Source organism: Phoca vitulina, unplaced genomic scaffold (genome assembly GCF_004348235.1).
Source record: "Phoca vitulina isolate PV1807 unplaced genomic scaffold, GSC_HSeal_1.0 scaffold13, whole genome shotgun sequence".
In the NCBI taxonomy this organism is placed as follows: Eukaryota; Metazoa; Chordata; class Mammalia; order Carnivora; family Phocidae; genus Phoca; species Phoca vitulina.
Genome location: NW_022589716.1, coordinates 943173 through 963715, shown reverse-complemented (window position 1 = coordinate 963715; position 20543 = coordinate 943173). Strand labels below are relative to the sequence as shown.

The following is a 20543-nucleotide window of genomic DNA, read 5'->3' as shown; positions in this document are numbered from 1 at the left end:
CACCGCCCCATCTTCTGTATCATCATGTCAGGGACTATGCCGTCATCAGTTCTCCCAGTCAGAGGCCTGGGAATCACCCTTACCTCCTCCCTCACCTCAGCCTCCGCGGCTAGATAGTCACCCCTCCTGTCCTGCAGACCTCAGTCTCCCTCTTCCCCAGATTTCCAGTTCCCAGTGCCCCCCCCCTTCCGAGCCACCTCCCTGCCAGCCCACATCTGACCATGTCCTGTCCTGCCCCCTGCTCACATACCCTCTATAGCTCCCTATTGCCCTCAGAATAAGTGAGATGTGGCCCGCAGTTCCTGGCAGTTGGCCTCTGACCAACTTTCCTCCATTCTGCCCCCCTCCCCCAGATCCAGCCACCCTGGAGTGGTATTCCTCCAGAACACCACGCTCTCCCTCACCTGGGGACTTTTGCAGATGCTGTTCCTCCCGCCTGACATGCTCTTCTCTCCCTTGTCACCACTCAGCTTGTACCCTCACTTCAGCATTGGAGAAGCTCTCCCTGAGCCACCCCCTGTTGTGTTCGCAGAGCACCAGGGCTTCTCATTTGGAGCACTTGTCATGGATTATAAATAAACTTACATGTGGAATTATTTGTACAACATCTGTCCCCTGTTCTCCCGAGGGCAGGAATTGGGCCCAGCTGTGCTCTTGGCCCAGTGCCAATGAACACTTAATTAATATGTGGTCTGTTGATGAGGTAAATGAATGCACAAACTGTCCCAAAAAGCCTCAGTTTATGTCTGAGGGCAAATGGCTTCCCAGCCTCTTAGCCCATAGCTTCCCTCACGTACCTCCCAACAGCCCAGGGACCTTCATTTCCTTCCTGGGCCCCAAGGGAAGTGTCTGGCTGAGCTAGGGGGTGAACGATGGGGGACGTCTGCATCCCTTGCTTTTATTCTACAAAAATCAGGACACTCAGCGAAGGGCCTTTCAGCAAGGGAGGAAGGAAGGGGCTTGTGAGGGAGGGTCTAGATTTACAAAACAGCAGAAGCACACATCCTGAGCCCTGGGATGCAGCCAGATGCCAGAGGAGTTCGCCCAAATGAGCTAGGAGCCTCAAGAAGGTGATGTCCGGGCTCAGGGCTCTAAATTCGGGCTCTAGCTCCCAAGTCCTCAACTTGGAAGCCAGCCGGAATCCACGGGGGTACTGGTCCTGAATCCCAGAGGCCTTAGGTGTTGGGTCTTAAGTCCTTGGGTGGCTGGCTGGGTGGGGCCTGAGGCCCCGAATGCTCTGGATCCTGGGAGGGGTCTGGGCCCAAGGGGATTTGGCCAAGCCTGATCCCTCAAGCAGGAGAGCCGGAACGGGCCCTCAGGGGACAGGACCTGGACCTCAAGGGGCGGGACCAGACCGCCAGGAGGCGGAGCCTTGTCGTGAGGGGCGTGGCTTGCACCGTCAGGCTTCACGGAGGAGCCTGGTCCTCTGGCAACCGAACGTGAACTTCGAGGGGCGTGGTTTCTGCCCCCAGGATCTTGGGGGCGGGGCCTCTGCCCTCGGGGGCGGGGCCTGGGCCTCTCCGGGCGGGGCTTGGGCCCCCGGAGTTCCGCAGGGAGGCGCCGGCGCTCAGGCCCGCGGAGGCAGCGGCTCCACGTTGAGCCAGATGCCGTTCTCCGTGCGCAGGATGAGCTCGGGCTTCCGCCGCACCTTGCGCGTTCGGTCCACGCTCAGGCGGAAGCGCAGCAGCGTCAGCGCCACGGCCACGCGCATCTCAGCCATGGCAAAGCTCTGTCCGATGCAGTTCCTAGAGGAAGGGGCACCGGGGTGGGGCTCAGCTCAGCGGCTGTGTTAGCCAGGAAGGGGGGAGTCCCGGGGTAAATGACCTCCCCCTCTGAGCCTCAGTTCCCTCCTCTGTAAAATGGGGGCAGCGGCATCAGAGTCGTTGGGAGCATATGAGCCCAGAACTCAGGGCCTGGCACACAGTAGTTGCTCAATACCCAGGGATACTATCACAGAGTCTGATTAGGGGACATCCTGGTACACTGAAAGCATGAAGAGGGTGCCGGGTTGGCAGAAAGCACATCTGGGTGGGAGGTGGTCTCTGCTCCTGATCGGCGCATCCCTGACCTTCCACTGGCCTCGGTGACCCTCCTATGCTTGGCTTGGACTGAGGGAAATAGAAGAGTTACCTGGGTCCTGCGGAGAATGGCACGTAGGCCAGTGGGGAGCGCTGCTGTGGGTTGTCCGGGTCAAAGCGATAGGGGTTGTACACCTAGGCAGGATTAGCCTGGGGGTGAGTCTGGGGGCCTGGCCCAGCCATCACAGCTTGGCCCCCATCCTTCAGCTGGACAGAGAGAACCTCACTACAATCCAGCCACACCCTCTTCTTTCTGTTGTTCAAGCATGCCAGGCTCATTACAACCACCGGGCCTTTGCACTTCTTGTCTCCTCTGCCTGGAACAGGCTTCTCCCTGCTCTTCACACTTTTCAGGTCTCAGCTCAAATATCTCTTCCTCCCCAACGCCTTTCTTCACCACTTGAGCTAAAGTGCCCCCCACCACACTCCAGTTTTTATTTCCTCTGTGCATGTATCAATAACGACAATGATAGTTTTTGCTTATTTTCTTCCCCTGAACTTAAACCATGAGCTCCATGAGGGCAAAGGCAGTAACTTCCTCTGTCCTCAGTGCCCAGCACAGAGGCTGGCACACAGGAGGTGTTCAATAAATATTTGTGGACCTAATGAATCAACAGTGAGTGAATGGCTGGGGGAGGGGCACTCAAGCTCTGTACCCAGCCAGGCCATCTGGGTCCCTGGGGAGCAGAGTAGGGAGGCCTCACCACCCCAGGACCACCCCTTCTGAGGAGGAAGAAGCTGAGGGAATGGAGAATTGAGGCAGGGGCTCACCTTGGAGTCAGGCCACACGGTGGGGTTGTGGTGGGTCCCATAGATGCTGACCAGGCAGATAATTCCTGTGGGGAGGGTGGGGTCAGTGGGGCCATTGGAGCTGAGGGGAACCAGGGCCTTCTCTGAAGACCTCCTCCTTCCCTGCTCTTCCTGGAGCCATGCTGTTCCCATGAGCCATCTGCTACTCTTTCCTGCCCATCCTTCTCTGAAAAATTCTGCTGCTGTGTCCACTCCCGCTGCTGCTCCCTAAAGGGTTCCCATCACCTTTCTAGCTGCCATGCTGGCCACACAGGGATCTTTCTCACTCACATATCTGACATTGTTCCTCCTCAGCTCAAATACCTCCCTTGGCTCCCTACTATCCTGAAGATCAAGTTCAAATGCCTCAACCTAGCATTCAAGGTCTTTCACTACCTGCACCCTGAGACTCTGCTCCATAAATATGCTCTCTCTTTCACTTTCAACCTCCAAGGCTCATCTCTCATGTTGCCTCTTCTAAGCAGCCCTCCCTGCATTTCACCCCAGATGAAGTCATTGCTCCTTATTTTGGGCTGTTCCAGCCCCTGTTCCTCCCTTTAGCCCATCCTTAACCCCATGTGACTGGGATGTCTGTGCCCTGCTGTGTCTCCCTCAGACTGGGTGGTACTCAAGGCCTGGGTCTGGGAACGAGGCCTCTCTAGATCTCCAGCATCACTTGGGCTTAGTCTCCAAGGGGTATCTGGCAACTGAATGAAACCATCCCTCCCCTACCTGCACCCTCCCGGGGCCCATGCTGCCACACCCACTCTTGCCTTTCCACCTGAACTCACTCATCTCTGTCTCCCCCCTACACAGCTGGGTCTCCTCCCTCCTCCCAGAAGCAAGAGCCTCACAGAGAGTTGCCCCATCTACAGGGAGGGTGCACCTGGGGCAGGCATGACCAGGCCCCCCTAGGCAGCAGAGCAGCCCAGCGGCCGGGTGGACATCATGGGCACCTTTGGGGATGATGCGCCCATCCGGAAGCTTGATGTCCTCCGTGCAGCGGCGGGAGACCAAGGTCACTGGCGGGAACTGGCGTAGGCTTTCCTTGATGCACATGGTGGTGAAGGGCAGCTGAGTCAGGTCGTCCCTGGGGAGCATGGAACATGGAATGGTGGGTGACTTGGGGCCAGGCCACAGCAACAAACAACCCCTTCCCCAAACACACGCACGAACACACACACGCCCATGCACATGCACATGCATTCAGAAGCAACCACACAGGAAACGAGTCCAGGATCTCAGACTTGCCCCAACTTCCCGCATTTGTAGTTGGGGCATGCTCATATCACTAATCCTCAGCGTGCAAAATATCTGACCCGCAACCAATCAGAGCAGCACCAGCAGGCTTCTGCACGCCCAGCATTAACCCTTTAACTGATGAATAATGTCAGAGGACAGCTGGGAGGGGTGCCAGGATAGGCAGGGGGGCCCGGGGCCGCAGCAGTTTACCTGCCTGTATGGATCAATTTCAGTATTTAAAAACCCATACATCCTCTCCTTATGCTATTATTAACTTTTTTCCATTGGACTCCAGGGCTCCAAATTGGATTAATTATAACCCTTGGTCCATGATCTGGATCATTTTCTTTCTCTTTCAAAGAAATTTTATGTCGCTACCTTAAAGGGCAAACAGCATGCCTGGGATAAAAGTACCCATAACATAGACACCACTGGGAAAACAGAAGAGTTATTAAATTCTAGCTAGTCCTCAGAAACTGAGCCATCTTATCCCTTCATTAAAAAGGCAGATTCAGGGGACGCCTGGGTGGCTCAGTTGGTTAAGCGTCTGCCTTCAGCTCGCGTCAGGATCCCAGGGTCCTGGGATCCAATCCCTCATCGGGCTCCTTGCTCAGCAGGGAGCCTGCTTCTCCCTCTGCCTGCCCCTCCCCTTGCTTGTGCTCTCTCTTTCTCTGATAAATAAATAAAATCTTTTTAAAAAGGCAGGGAGGCAGATTCGCAAGGAGTTCAAGATACAACGGCATCCAACTGAGAGTGTCTTTCTAATATCAAAATCTAAAAGGTGGACACTGAACAGAAAAGAGTTTTCTTTCTCACTGTTGGATGCTATGTATTCCTGTGTTTCCTTTGAGACACCCAGAATCAGCTCTACATGGCACATATCTAAAGTAAATTGGATTATTTTTCCCAATTCTTCACTCCCCCCCCCACCCCACACCTGTGTTTGAATTATACACCCCGTGCGCTCTGTATGTGATTCTGCAGTGTCTTCTGCTCAGGTGAGTGGAATGTACGTCCTGTCGCATTCATGCTGGACTTGGCCCTGTGACTTGCTTTAGCTAAATGGAATGTTACAATGCAAGCAGAGGTTTTAAACTGTGGCTCTTTGTGCTTCGGGAATCTGCCTTGAGAAGAATGTGCCCAGGGTAGCTGCTGGTTCAAGGAGAATGAGGAGACATGTGGAACAGATCTGAACCCACACATCTGTTTGGATGCCACCCCATTCAACAACACCCTGCAGGAGCAAGAGTAATATACAGGCAAGAGCAAGAAATGTGTGCAGACCAGAGCAAGAAATAAATGCAAGCTCTAGACTCAACCTGCCGCTACCATCCCCCCGACCCCAAACCAACCACTCCAGCTCTTCCAGCTCCCGGCCTTTCATGACTTCCTGGATCTCTTCCCGGCACTTCTCCTGGTACTCTGGATACTTGGCCAAGTTGAAGAGCACCCACGAGAGCCCACTGGATGTTGTGTCGTGACCTGTAGGCAGAGGAGGAGTTCAAATAGAGGCTGCCTGAAGACAGCGAAGATGCAATTTTCAGACAACGGGGCCCCGCCTGGCCTCCCCCAGCCTCACCCCACGTCCTCACCTTCAAACATAAAGGTGTCCGCCTCAGCTCGGATGTCCTCATCGGACAGTTCCTTCCCATCTTCATCCTGGGATGAGCCGGAGAGGACACTCAGCCCACTTCATCCCACCCTCCACATCCCAAGGCTCCTCTGAAGTCAAGATATCGGCCCCTCTCTCAAGCCAAGCTGTAGGGGGAAGGATTCCAGGCAGACAGAGGTATGTAGCTTGTCTAAGAAAGATGGAAAGCGGGGTGCCTGGGGGGCTCAGATGGTTAAGTGTCTGCCTTTGGCTCAGGTCATGATCCCAGGTCCTGGGATCGAGCCCCACATCGGGCTCCCTGCTCAGCGAGGAGCCTGCTTCTCCCTCTCCCTCTGCCTCTCTCCCTGCTCATGCTCTCTCTCTCTCTGTATCTCTGTGTCTCAAATGAATAAATAAAATCTTTTAAAGAAAGAAAGAAAGATGGAAAGTGGGAGGGAGAGTGAAAGGCGAAGGGAAGAAGGGAGTTTGTGTTTCTTGAGCAGCTGCTAACACCAGAGAGCCTGCTGGATGCCCAGCCACGATCTGCGATCACACCTCGTGACCATCATGTCATAAATGGGGAAACTGAGGCTCGGAGGGGAGAGTCAGATGCCTAAGGTCAAGCATCCACTAGGCTGCAGGGCCAGAACTGGAACGCAGGACTGTCTGAATCCAGAACCCAAGCACTGCTCAGAAATTCCACAGAAGCAATGTCTGCAACTGCCACATTTCTTCAAAGTCTTGTTATTTCATCATCATAAGTCTGGTGGGCAACATTGCGCCCCCGCCCCCGCCTCCAGAACTCATATGGTGAAGTCCTAACACCCCAGGAACTCAGAATGTGACCGTATTTGGAGACAGGGCCTTTAGAGAGGTAATTCAATTATTATGAGGTCCTTAGGGTGGGCCCCACATGACTGGTGTCCTTAGAAGAAGAGGAAATTTACACAGAGTCACAAGCAGAGGGAAGACAATGTGAAGATACGAGAAGGTACCATCTACAAGCCAGGGAGAGAGGCCTCAGAAGAAGCCAACCCGGTCAACACCCTGACCTCAGACTTCCAGCCTCCAGAACCTTGAGAAAATTAATTTCTGTGGTTTAACTCCCCCAGTCTGTAGCACTTTGTTATGGCAACCCTAGCAAACTAAAACAGTAAGTCTTACATGTGCTGCACCTGCCTGCATCCCAGATCTATGTTACTTTGGACCTTTATCATTTTACATCGTCGGTGCAATTCGCGAGGAGGCCGTCCGGGGCCGGGCTCCACCCTCCAGGGCCCAGCCTCACCCGCGCCAGGAGCAGCACATCGATGAAGTCCAAGGTCTTGCCCTGCTTGCCCTTCAGCCAGGCCTCAGCCCCCTGCTGGCGGAGCGCCAGCCGCCGCTCCTGGATGACCTCCGTGGTGAAGCGGTGCACGGTGTCACAGGCCTGCCGGAATCGCCGGCCATCTGCCGTGAGGTGGTAGATGAAGTCTACGTGGTGATGAAGGCGATATTGACGCCTGACCACCAGGGCACTCAGCTCAATGATGGCCGAGATGTAATCGCTCATCTTCCTGTGGGGGATGGAGGGAAAAATGAAACAAGACGAAACCAGAGAGGGAGACAAACCGTAAGAGACTCTTAATCTCAGGAAACAAACTGAGGGTTGCTGGCGTGGAGGGGCGTGGGAGGGATGGGGTGGCTGGGTGATGGACATTGGGGAGGGTATGTGCTATGGTGAGTGATGTGAATTGTGTAAGACTGATGAATCACAGACCTGTACCCCTGAAACAAATAATACATAATATGTTAAATAAATAAATAAAATAAAATAGGCCCAAAGGATTAAGACTTCCAAATAGACATAGCATCACTAAGACTAAATGCCTACAAGCCACAGAGTGGGAGAACTCTAATTCCTGATGGCGAACTTGTATCTAAAATATAGAAAGAGCTCTTAAAATGCAATAAGAGACAAATAACCCAATTTAAAAATGGGCAAAGCATATGAATAGACATTTCTCCAAAGAAGATATACAAATGGCCAAACAGCACATGAAAAGATACTTAACAGCACTAGTCGCTAGGGAAATGCAAATCAAAACCACAATGAGATGCCGCTTCACCCTAACTAAGAATGGCTAGAACCAAAAAGACAGACAATTGCTAGTGTTTAAAAAAAAATAACAAGTGTTGGTAAGGGTGTGGAGAAATTGGAGCCCTCACACACTCGATATTATAGAAATATAAAATGGCACATCTACTTTGGGAAAAATGTCCAGCAGTTCCTCAAAATCTGAAACAAATAATGCAATATATGTTAAGAAAGAAAAAAAGAAGAAGAAGAATGTAGCAGGAGGGGAAGAATGAAGGGGGGGAAATCGGAGGGGGAGAAGAACCATGAGAGACAATGGACTCTGAAAAACAAACTGAGGGTTCTAGAGGGGAGAGGGGTGGGAGGATGGGTTAGCCTGGTGATGGGTATTGAGGAGGGCACGTTCTGCATGGAGCACTGGGTGTTATGCACAAACAATGAATCATGGAACACTACATCTAAAACTAATGATGTGATGTATGGGGATTAACATAACAATAAAAAAATTTAAAAAAAAAATCTAAACAAAGATTATCACATAACCCAGCAACTCCACTCCTAGGTACAGACTTAAAAAATCAAAAACATCTGTTCACACAAACATTCATACACCAATGTTTACATAATAGCCAAAAAGTGGAAACAACCCAAATGTCCATCAGTAGATGAATGGATAAACAAAATGTGGTATTATGTGGTAAATGGAATATTATTCAGTAACCTAAAAAATGAAATATTGACACAGGCCACAGCATGGATGAATCTTGAAAACATTATGCTGACCAAACAAAACCAGACACAGAAGTCCGTATCATTCCATCAGTATGAAATTTCCATAATAGACAAATCTATGGCAGCCGAAGGAAGGTTCATGATTGCTTACACAGGGAGAAGTGGGAAGTGGGGGTGAGTGCTAAAATGTACAGGGCTTATCTTTGGTGAAAATATTTTAAAATTGATTATGGTGATGGTTGCACAACTATGTGAATATACTAGAAACCATTGGATTGTATATTTTAAATGGGTGAATCATATGGTATGTGAATTACATCTCAGGAAAACTGTTATTTAAAAAAAACATACGATGGGAGGGATGGGGTGGCTGGGTGATAGACATTGGGGAGGGTATGTGCTATGGTGAGCGCTGTGAAGTGTGCAAGACTGTTGAATCACAGATCTGTACCTCTGAAGAAAATAATACATTATATGTTAAAAAAAAAAAAAGAAGAAGAAGAATATAGCAGGAGGGGAAGAATGAAGCGGGGGAAATCAGAGGGGGAGACGAACCATGAGAGATGATGGACTCTGAAAAACAAACTGAGGGTTCTAGAGGGGAGGGAGGTGGGAGGACGGGTTAGCCTGGTGATGGGTATTAAAGAGGGCACGTTCTGCATGGAGCACTGGGTGTTATACGCAAACAATGAATCATGGAACACTACATCAAAAACTAATGATGTAATGTATGGGGATTAACATAACATAATAAAAAAATGCTTTTATTAAAAACAAACAAACAAACAAACGAAGGGGTGCCTGGGTGGCACAGTTGGTTAAGTATCTGACTCTTGGTTTTGGCTCAGGTCCTGATCTCAGGGTCACGAGAGCAAGCCCTGCATCAGGTCCCACACTCAGTATGGAGTCTGCTTAAGATTCTCTCTCCCTCTTCCTCTGTCCCTCCATCCCCCCTACCCCCCCCACCCTGTGCTTGCTCTCGCACTCTCTCTCTCAAATAAATAAATAAATCTTTAAAAAAAAAAAGAAATAATCACTGGGACAGGTGTGCAAGGGGCTGTCCTTGGTCCTGAAGTATGCTTGTTTTCATACACTTGTCACAGTCTGTCATTTTCTTGTTTCTTTATTTGTGCATGGTTACTGCCTTTCTTCCCACCAACACATAAATTCCAGAGGAGCAAGACCTTGACTATTTTGTTGACCACTGTATTCATAGTGCCTAGTCCAAGAGTGGTGCATAGTAGGCACTCAGTAAATATTTCCAGATTAATTAATTAACTAATCAATCACAAAGGCCATCTCCACCTTACCCAACTGAAGCATAACCCTACAAAGCCCAGAGTAACAAAGTCAGCAGCTTATTATTAATGACCTACTATGTGCTACAAACTTGCCATTTATGATGTCTCTTATTCGATATATAGCCACTTAGACTATAAATTCCAAGGTACTAAGTTCTGTCGCTCATCACCATATTCCCAGTAGCTAGCATAGTATCAGGCACATAGTAGGAACACAACAAATATCTGATGAATGAATGAATGAACCAGGACAATGGTCATCTTATTCATTCATTCAACAAATATTCATTGAGCATCTACTGTGTGCCAGGGCACTGTGGCATCATTTTATTCTTTTTTAAGCACAAAGTGTTATTTATTTAGAGCAGGAGCATGGGGGAGGGGCATAGGGAGAGGGACAGAGAGAATCTCAAGCAGGCTCTGCAAGCACAGAGCCCAACATGGGGCTTGATCCCACAGCCCTGTATTCATGACTCGGGCGAAAATCAAGAGTCGGAAGCTTAACCAACCTTGCCACCCAAGCGCCCTGACATCATTTTATTCTTAAAACACCTCTCAGAGGGTTAAGGATTGTCATCCTTGTTTTACAAAAAAGGACACTGAGGCTCAGAAAATGGGGAGACATTTTCCAAAGGCCAAACTACTCTTCATGGAGCAATGAGGGAAACTACCTTTTATCAAGCACCTACTATATGCAAAACCATCAACTTACATTATCTCAATACTCACACCATGGCTATGGGGAAGGAATTGGGGTTCCATTTTTGGATAAGGAGATACGCTCAGAGAGGTGATGTCAGTTTTCAGAAACACACAGCCCATCAGTGGCAGAGTACCAATAGCCCCGGGATGCCTAACACCTGAGAGTTTCCTTTCTTCTCCCACCACCTTGCCCTAGAGCAATGGGCTCTATCTTCCCCAGGGAGGCCACACTCACTCCTGGCAGTTGCTGTTGTAGCTGAAGACACATTTCTGAAGACTGTCCAGGGTCATGAGGCTGACATGCTCAAACATGTCAAGGGAGACCACTGAGCCCTGTGCCAGGCGCCGCCATTTACCCTGGAAGAGAAAGAGACACATGGCAAATTGACGTGGAGACCGCAGACTTTAAGCCAGGCTGCCAATGACCTAGCTGCCTGCTTACTATAAGCCCACTTTATAGGGTAAAGGAAGTGAAGCTTCCTGACATCACCCGGCTTACCCATGAGTCGGAGCCTGGACCAGTCTCACTCCCAGGACACCCTCTTCCCAAGAAACCTTGCGACTCACATGCATGATGTCAGTGCACTGGTTGAAGATCTTCATGTAGGGCTTCAGGATGTCGAAGTGGAAGGCAGGTGTCAGCAGGCGGCGGTGGCGGCTCCATTTGTCACCTTTGCTCAGCAGCAGCCCATCTCCTGGGCCCAGAAGACTGAGATTAGGGGCCTCTCCTATTACTCTGAAACCCTACAAGAAACCCCACTCCTCTTCCCCGAAGCCCCAGCCCACTCACCCACTCCCACACTCACCTAGCCAAGGTTTCAGGAAACCATAGAAAAGGTCATCCTTGGGGGCGATGGCAGCTGTGGAGAGAGAAGAGTGGGTGGTGACTCAAAACAGAGTTCTGACCCTTGACCTCTGCTTATGACCTCCTTGGGCCTCCTCTCTGAGCTCCGACCTCCACCTCACCCCTCCAGTTCCTCCTCTATACCTGCCCCAGAAAGATCCTTATAACATGCTGATCTGAACATGAGCCTCCCCTGCTCAGATACCTCCCATGGCTCCCTATCACTCTGGTAAGAAAGTTCAAGCTCAGGCTAGCACTGAAGGCCCTGCCCCATCTTGCCCCTGTATGTCTCTCCCACCTCACCCATCAACATACACCAAATAACCCCACATGCTGGCCCTACTTCCAAACCTGTGCTCTCCATGCAGGATGGCGATCTCTTCACCCTAATCACTCTTCTTTTCTGCCAACTCAGGCCATCTGAATTACACCTCCTGTGCTCTCCGTCTCCAGTCTGCCCTGCACTCTGGTCCCAGGAGGTCTTATCAGATGTTAGATCTGACCATGTCCCTTCCTACTCACACCCATTAGCCACAACAACCAGCTGCTCAGACCATTTTCAAAGTCTTGAATCATCTACCCCAGTCCAGACCTCTCTCAAAACATCTCCATCCTCCATTCTCTACATGCTCAATCTTCTAACATCACAGAATTTTCTCATCTCCTTGAAAAAGTCACATTCTCTCTCTGCTCCAGGTCTTTCTACCACATGCCCTCTCTGCCTCAAACACTCCCCCTCATCCTTCTCTGCTTGGATGCTGTCCCTCCTCCACCAGTCCCTCTAGGCTGTATCCATCCAGTTACAGGCCCCTTGAGAGGAGGGACCACGTTGATCACTGATAATGTGGTTTTTAGAGAGGGAGAGAGGAAGGACCAGAGGGTGAGGGAGAGACAATCTTTTTTTTAATGATTTTTGTATTTGAGAGAGAGAGAGCGGGGGAGAAGCAGAGGAAGAGGGACAAGTGGACTCCACACTGAGCACAGAGCCCAACACAGGGCTTGATCCCACAACCCTGAGATCATGACCTGAGCTAAAGTCAAGAGTTTAGCTCTTGGTTCATTTAGCTCCTGGTTCATTCATTCATCCCAGGCGCCCTGGGAGAGAAATCTTAAGCAGGCTCCACGCCCAGCACAGAGCCCAACATGGGGCTCGATCTCACAACCCTGAGATCATGACCTGAGCTGAAATCAAGAATCAAATGCTTAACCTACTGAGCCACACAGGCACTCCTAGTGTTAAATAACTTTTTTATTGAATGAACCAACCAAAGGATGAATGAATGCAAAAATGGATTGATGGATAGATGGATGGGTGAGTGAGTGAATTCCCTTCCTGTGTTGAGCAGACTTGGGACAGAATGGACAGGGGCCCAGAAAGGAAGTACCTGAAACTCAAGTGATGTCACTTTTATCTGAGATGTGACTCAGCCACCTACACACACAGTACCTAGGAATTGGCCAATTGTGCACACAGTCATCTGTCCACTCATCTTCCTATTCAGAACATCTCTTCTACCATCTTCCTTTACCCAACCCATGCTGGGCAATGCTGGGGACCAGAGATGGCTCAGCTCCACACCCTGCCTGGAGGAGCTCCGGGTGGGGTGAGAAAGGGAAGCAGAGGCACGCCATGCAATTATCTAGAAGATAGAAGGTATGCCAGAAGCAAAGGGAGGCACAGAAAAAGGGCTGCTGGAAGTCAAGGCAGGCTTCCAGGAAGAGGCAGCATTGGAGAAGAAGGTAGAATTCTGGTCACTCCTTTACTCTCTGGGATCTGGACTCCAGCCTAGGCCCTTTGAGGGTCTTTCTGATATACAGACCTGTTCAATGGCTGTCCTATTTAAACACCTCCCATCATTCCTTAACGCCCCCAGGGTAAAACACAAGCTCATTTGCTTTGCACATAGGTGCTCTGAGTCTACCTCCTGTCTCATTGCCTACTCCTCCCCACACATCATCTTCCCTCCGGACACCCCAAGTCACCTGAATTCCCCTGGTACTTTCACACATCTTCACCTTTGTCCTGGTAGAACACTCCACCTAAGACTTCTCATCTGGCAAACTCCAAACATCCTTCAAGGCCCAGCTTCACCGACACCTCCTCCAGGAAGTCTCCCCAGCTGAACGCTTGTTCTCCCATCCTCAGGTCCTTACTCCACTTAAACTCTGACCACTTGATTCCAGGAGAGTCTGTGTCCAGGCTGCCTTTCCCATTTTAAGTGTCCCCTTCAGTAAAAAGGGGATGGTAACATCTACCCTGGATGAGGTCATATAAGAAAAGGCCCTACCCAGTGCCCAGCAGGAAAGTCCATATCACTGTGGTTGAGAGGCTGGCCTCTTGGCAGGCCAGGCCTAGGTTCAAATCCCAGCCCTACCACTAACTCCATGTGTAAACTTGGGCACGTTAGCCCTCTGTCCCTCCACTTCCTCATCTGCCACAGGAGAAACAGAACAACCCTGCCTGCCTCGTAGCATCCCTACAAAAACTCAATGAGCTAATATGTTCCTGGCACATGGCAGGTGCTCATTAAATATTTGTACACACAAATGAATAATTAACCAACTGCTGGCTATTTTTATAACTATGACTATAATTATTGGTCACTGATGTCAAGAACTTGTGAGATGAATATCTGCGTCTCCAGCCCCCAGCAAGCCCCTACTAGTGAAAAATAAATGCCTAGCCATCGTGGAAAGCAGTTTGGTGGTTCCTTAAAAAGTCAAAGGTAGAATTCCCATATGGCCCTGCATTTCTACTCCTCAGTATCTACCCAGGAGAAATGAAAACATACATGCATGTTCATAGCATCATTTGTAATAGCCCAAAGGTAGAAACAACCCAAATAACTGTCAGTGGAGGAGTGGATAAACAAATGTGGTATATCCATATATCCAGACAATGGAATATTACTCAGCCTTAAAAAGGAATAAAGCCCTGGTCATCGCTACTCTGTGGATGAACCTCGGAAACATTTTGCTGAGTGAAAGAAGTCAGTCGCAAAAGACCACATTGTGTATAATTCCTTTCCTATGATATATCCAGGACAGGCAAAGCCATAGAGATAGAAAGGAGATTGGGGGGATGTACCAGGAGATGGAGGGAGAGGAGAATGGGAAGTAATTACTTAATGGGTTCAGGCTGTTTTATGGAGCTATGAATAAGTTTGAAACGAGAGAGAGCCGAGGGTTGCACAACATTGGGAACACTCGAAATACCTTACAGTTTAAAACTGCGTACTTTAAAATGGCTAATTATATGTTATGTGAATTTCAACCCCATACAAAATGAATGTAGAAAGACAAGCTGTAATTACATGCCTATATATCACGTTTCATACTCCATAAATCATTTTCACCTCCTTTCACCCATTAATCCTCTCTATCCCAATTGCCCAATATAAGATGGAGAAACAGAGGTCCAAGAGGAGCCGTGCCTTTCTCAGGCTCCATGGGCTGTGTGTGTTTGGGCCCCGAGCAGCGAGTTCCCCAGGTGTGGCCCTGTGGAGGCCCCAGTGGGGAATGCGATCCACAGCTTGGGGCCAGGCTTGTCTGTCCTGACTCACAGCCCCACCCTCCCAACTAGAGCCCCCCATCTGACTCCTCCAGCAGGGGAGGTAGTGGATGTCCTGCCTGACCTGAGAGAAGGGAGGGGAGAGGAGAGGAGAGGCAGAGGCCTGAGCATCTACTATGCGCTGAGGCCACACTGGGGGCTTCACTCCCTATTCTACTTGGGGTCTCACAACCACGGAGGACAGTACTCAGGAAACTGGGACTCTTAGGAGTAGGGGGGAAGTAGGAGGATTCAGGAGAGAATGAGGAGAAGGGGAAAGAAAAACAGGATATGAAAAAGGCAGGAGAGAACAAACCCTCATGAGCACCTACCCACATCATCTGGAGCCTTCACAACCACCCCATTTTCCAGAGCAGAAACTGAGGCCCTGTGAGGTTAGATGAATTTCTCGGTCACACAGCAAGTATGGCTCCAGCCAGGATCAGAGCCCAGCCTGCCTAAGTCCTAGCCCAGGGCTCTTCCCACAACTTGGTGCCCATCCCTTGGAAAAGTCACCCTTCCCAGGGTCTAGGTCCCCCTTTGTGCAGTGGGGTGGGCATCCCCTCACAAATGCAGTAATGGTGGGGAGGGCATAGCTGGGAAGGGAAGAATGGCAGCCCTTCCTCTTTCATGGCTCCAGGGTGGCAGCCTTGATGGTGGTCTCTAGACATGGGTTTGCAGAGGCCCAAGCTGGGGCCAGAGATCTAAAATTCCTGGAGCTCTTTCATTCCTCCCTCCTCTCTCAAATGCCCCTGATGTCTCTGGAGGTGCCCAGTTACATGCAAGGCCACACTGCAGATCCAGACTCCTATGAGGGGGACAGGACTGAATGCAGACACACTCAGCCTTAGAGGATTAGGACTGAGAATGGAAAAGCCCAGAGGAGAAAGCTATGATCCGTCTGGAGGGTCACCCCCAGGTCTTCCTGGAGAAGGGGTCATTGGATCTGGGTGTTGAAGGTTGAACAAGAGCTTGCCAAGCACACCTGGGAGTCCTACACCTTGGGAGAGGTGTGGACTGTAGAAGGGAGAAGCAATCCTTCCGCATCTCTTCTTCCACCAACCAGGGGCAGCCCAGGTGAAGCTGGAAGAGCCGCAGTGGGAACGTCAGAAGGCAAATGATGGGCTGCCATGGCTTAGAATTAAGCAGCAACCACTTAACAAAATCCTGGGCCAACAATTATCTATCCAAACATGTTTGGATCTGACTTCCAGATGGGTAGACATCCTCTCAAATTTCCCAGGACTCTTAGATATTGTCCACCTTTTCCCATGCTATTCCCACTACCTGTATTACTGTGGCTGCTTTGGTGAACTCCTATTCATCCTTCAAATCCCTACTCAAATGGCCCTTCCCCTGGATAGCTTACATGCCTAGAAGCCCAGGTGAGCTCTGGGAATTAAGGGGTTACCCATCATTTGAAGGCCCAGCCCACATACCTGAGGCACCCACTAGGGGCTTGATGTAGTCAGGGTGCACCAAAACCAACAGTGGCAGGATGGGTCCAATCCACACCAGAATCACATGGTGCATGTTGTCCAGCACCTTCTTCTCATCTTGGAGGCCCGTCTCATTTGGAAGATACTGCAGGAGGTGGTAGGGAAAGATAGTGAGGAGGAGCCCAGCCCCACCTTCCCCAGCCTTTCCCTCCCGCCACCTCCCCTGTCCTCCAAACGAGCCCAGGAGAGCTGTAGGATTGGCTGTATGAGGGTTGCACCTTGGTGAGCCTCCATTCCCTCATCTGAGAAGTGGGGAAGAATCGACTCTGTGCTTGAGGGTGGTTGAGAAAATTCATGAATGAACAAAACAAGAGAGCCCAGCACAGGGGCCTGACACACAGCCGGTGTTCAAGAAATAAAAAACGGGGGGCGCCTGGGTGGCTCAGTCGTTAAGCGTCTGCCTTCGGCTCAGGTCGTGATCCCAGGGTCCTGGGATCGAGCCCCGCATCGGGCTCCCTGCTCCGCGGGAAGCCTGCTTCTCCCTCTCCCACTCCCCCTGCTTGTGTTCCCTCTCTCGCTGTGTCTCTCTCTGTCAAATAAATAAAATCTTTAAAAAAAAAAAAAAGAAAAAGAAAAAAATAAAAAGAAATAAAAAACGGTAACAGTAAGCACAATCATGATTGGCATTTATTGAGTACTTGCTCTGTCAGGAATAAACTACTAGTATTGTCAGTTTTAACACGTACGCGGGCTTGCAGTCTCAGGCACTGCTGGGGGCATTTTTCATATACTCATACCTTCAACCCACACAACTATTCTGAGACATCGTTGCTACTATTTTCCCCATTTTACTTTGCTCAGAAAGGTCAAATGACTTGTCTGAAGTTACAGGTGAGTAAGTGATTGTCTTGGTTTGGGCTTCCCCAGAAGCAGGTCTTGAGACAAGGGTTCTAGGGCAAGTGGTTCGTTTGAAGGTGGATCCCCAAAAACATGGGCAGGGGACTAAGGAAAGTGAGACAGGGAGGGAAGGCAGCCAGCAAAGGGGGAGTGGCCAAGGGTGTTATGGCCACGGGCAACTCAGTGCTGTCTTCCTGGGGACCTCTGGGGGACACGTGTATCAAAGTCAACCCAGCAGAGGAAGAGTGAGCTGAGGTGTTTATACATCAACTCCTACAGTCCCACAGTCACTGGCTAAGGGTCACACCTGGGGCATTAACTCTGAAGCTCACAGCGCACAGGGCCAGAGAAAGCCCTAGAATTCTGGTGCTGGCAGCTGGAGGTCAGGCCATCACATCCAGAAAGGGGCAAAAGGATCCGGGCAGACACTGGGGTCATCTGCCACAGTGGCAAAGCCAGGGTTTGAACACAGGCCACCCAGCTCCAAAATGCCCGCTCTTAACAAACACAAGGCAGAAGTGCTTCAGGATCGGAGTTCAAATCTGTTCTCGGCAGCTGTGTGACCTTGGGCAAGTCACTTAACCTCTCTGAGCTCCAAAGATCAAATCCATAATATTGGGAAGATCCATCCCTATTCCACAGCCTGTGAGAATTAAGGGAGAGCTCAGATATTAAGGGACCTAACCCCTTGCCTGGCCAATTGCAAGGCCCAGCAACTGCCGATCAAATGAATAAATGAATGAGTGAACAAGCCAATAAATGACTTCTTTCTGGCTCCTGTGTCTCCTTCTCAATCAGGTTCAGCCCTGAGCCTGTCCACACCCAAGAGAAACCATGGCCTCACCCAGAACTCATGGCCCCAGGACGCATGCTGGGTCCACAGGGTCAAGGTTGGACTTTAGAACCGGCCCTGGCCAACTGTCTGGGACACCAGAGCCTGGCTACTACCTCTAGAACCACCAGTAAAGCCAGATGGCTTCTCAGAGTAAGAGTACTGGATATGGGGAATGACAAATGAGTAGAAGTTCATCTAACTGAGAAGGATATTTAGGGCAGGGGGCACAGTTCCAGCAAAGGACATGGAGGTGGGAAGTCAGAGCCTGGTTATAGGAACAGGAAGTCATTCTGCAAGACTAGACGTGAGCAGGGTGGGAGTTAGAGTCTAAAGGGGCTTGAACATTACCTGAGGAGCTGAGACTTTCTCCAGACAGCAGTGGGGAGCCATGTAAGGTGTGTGAGTAGAGGAGGGACGTGGTTGGTTTCAGGAATCCTCCTGGGGCCAGGATGGGGGATGGACTGGAGGCAGGAGCCCAGGGAGGAGGCTGGACCATGGTCCAGCAGGAGAGGATGAGGCCCAAGCAGAGGTAGGAGGTGAAACAGAGGGAGGAGATTCAGGCACAAACGGGCAAAACTTAGTGAATGCTGGCCCCAGGGGAGTCATTCCTAAAGCCACATAAAATGTTGTTTGAGCTATTGAGTGGAAATGTGTCTCCTGCTTCCTTCTTCTGGGACGCTCACTCCAAGTAGAATCCAAAATATTTCTAGAATCCCCTGATACTTCCAGGCTCTGCAGGACCCAGGAGTTGAGCACATCCACCACTGCATGGCAGGCTCAGTGCCAAGCATGCCACAGACATGACTTTAAGAACTGTCAATACAATCTCACGAGGTTATTAGGAACAATCATAATCCCCACATTGCAGATGGGGAAACTGAGGCACGGGTAGGTGAAGTCATTGCTCAAGGTCACATGGCAGGAGAGGGTAGAGATGGGCATCAGGCACACACTGATGACCACTGCCCTTGAACTGCTCTCCGAAGTCCACGTCTGCACTCGGCATGAGGCCTGAACCAGGAAGGTCTCCACAACTGTCCCTCAGTTTCCTTTAGGCCTGCAAGGGGGACCAGATGAGTGCCACAGGCAGTTAGGAGCTGGACTGTAGGACCCTAAAAGCCTCCGTGCCCTCAGGAGTCTGGCTTTCTTCTGACCTCTGAAACTCTTTTTTGAAAAAGTGCAGGTTTTGTCATCCAGAAACAAGAGGCAGCAGAGGATACAGAGCTAAGAGCAGGGACTCTGGAGCCAGATGGCCTGGGTTTGAACCCCAACTATGCCACTGGCGAGCTGTGTGACCTGGGGCCAGCTACTTAACCTCTCTGTGCCATAATAGTCTCAGGAGCAAAATGGGGGTAGTCATGGGAACTACCTCCTAGGATTGTCAAGAGGACTGAGTTAATATTTTAAAGCACCTGATCTAATTACAGAGAAAACCTTAGAGTCAGCTCTGCCTCATCCCGGCTGTGTGACCTCAGGTCAACTGCTTGCCCTCTCTGAGCCTCAATCACACCCCTATCCTATAAAATGGGTCTGTTCATGGCTCCAACCGGATTCCTGGGGGATGGCGGAAGCAGTCAGGCCCATCATCCTTACTGAATACCTGGGACCTGCCCAGCCACACACGCACCATGCCGAGGTGGCCCAGCAGCCAGCTGCGCCGGGGTGGCTGGGGGAAGCAGCTCAGGCGGCGGCAGGTGACGTAGAAGCGCCAGCAGAGCCTCAGGAACTGCATCACCAGGCGGAAGAGGAAGAAGAGCAGGGAGAGGAGGAACCCAGACAGGGCATACAGGCGGAACGAGGTCTTCTCCACTCCCAGGAGGTGCAGCAGGTGTTCTGCGATGGACAGCATCCTGGGGGGACACACGGGATGGCGGGGTCAGTGCACGTAGGAACCACCCTCTGGCCATGTGTGCACCGGACACAGGATGGCCTTTGGAGTCAAGCAGCATGTACCTGGCACACAGTAGGTGCTCAATACACAGGAGTCCCGGACCCCAAGGAAACCCCTCAACCTTCCCCCCAGCAATGACCTTCAGCTGGCTGGCCAGATGGATGCACCAGTGCCCTGTCCACATGCCCTCAGCCTTGACTTTGCAGGGCATCCCTCCTGACTTCTCTGCCCATGCGTGGATGGCCAGAGTGTTGGAAAATTTAAACACACACACACATTGAAAGCAGCTCTTAACCAATGACTGATAAACATTGCTGGATAGATACCTTCTCCCCTGGGGTGCCATGACCCTGAGATGTGGGTTCCACATGCGCCACCAGGCTTCCCCAGTGGGATTAAACTCCAGCTGCCCACCGTCGAAACTTTCTCTATTAGCTGCCTCCCTTCCCCTGTCTCCCCTCTTTTTCTTCTTTATTTAATTGAGGTGAGATTCACCCAACATAAAACGAACCATTTGAAAGTACAGTTGACCCTTGAACAATGAAGGAGTTAGAGGTGCCAACCCCACCATGCAG

The 20543-nt window shown here is 50.6% G+C and overlaps 1 protein-coding gene across 1 annotated transcript; it reads right to left on the bottom strand.

Annotated features, from left to right (window-relative positions):
• Window positions 1-1567: 1567 nt before the first annotated feature.
• On the bottom strand, window positions 1568-19926 carry LOC116636996 (cytochrome P450 4F22). Its single transcript, XM_032412175.1, has 12 exons — window positions 19705-19926; window positions 16346-16490; window positions 11319-11372; window positions 11080-11207; window positions 10748-10869; window positions 6989-7256; window positions 5702-5768; window positions 5462-5591; window positions 3824-3957; window positions 2850-2914; window positions 2131-2213; window positions 1568-1745 (listed from the first exon to the last, which is right to left on the bottom strand). Exons 1-12 carry the CDS (start codon window positions 19924-19926, stop codon window positions 1568-1570), a joined length of 1596 nt encoding a protein of 531 aa, XP_032268066.1.
• Between the last annotated feature and the right edge of the window lie 617 nt (window positions 19927-20543).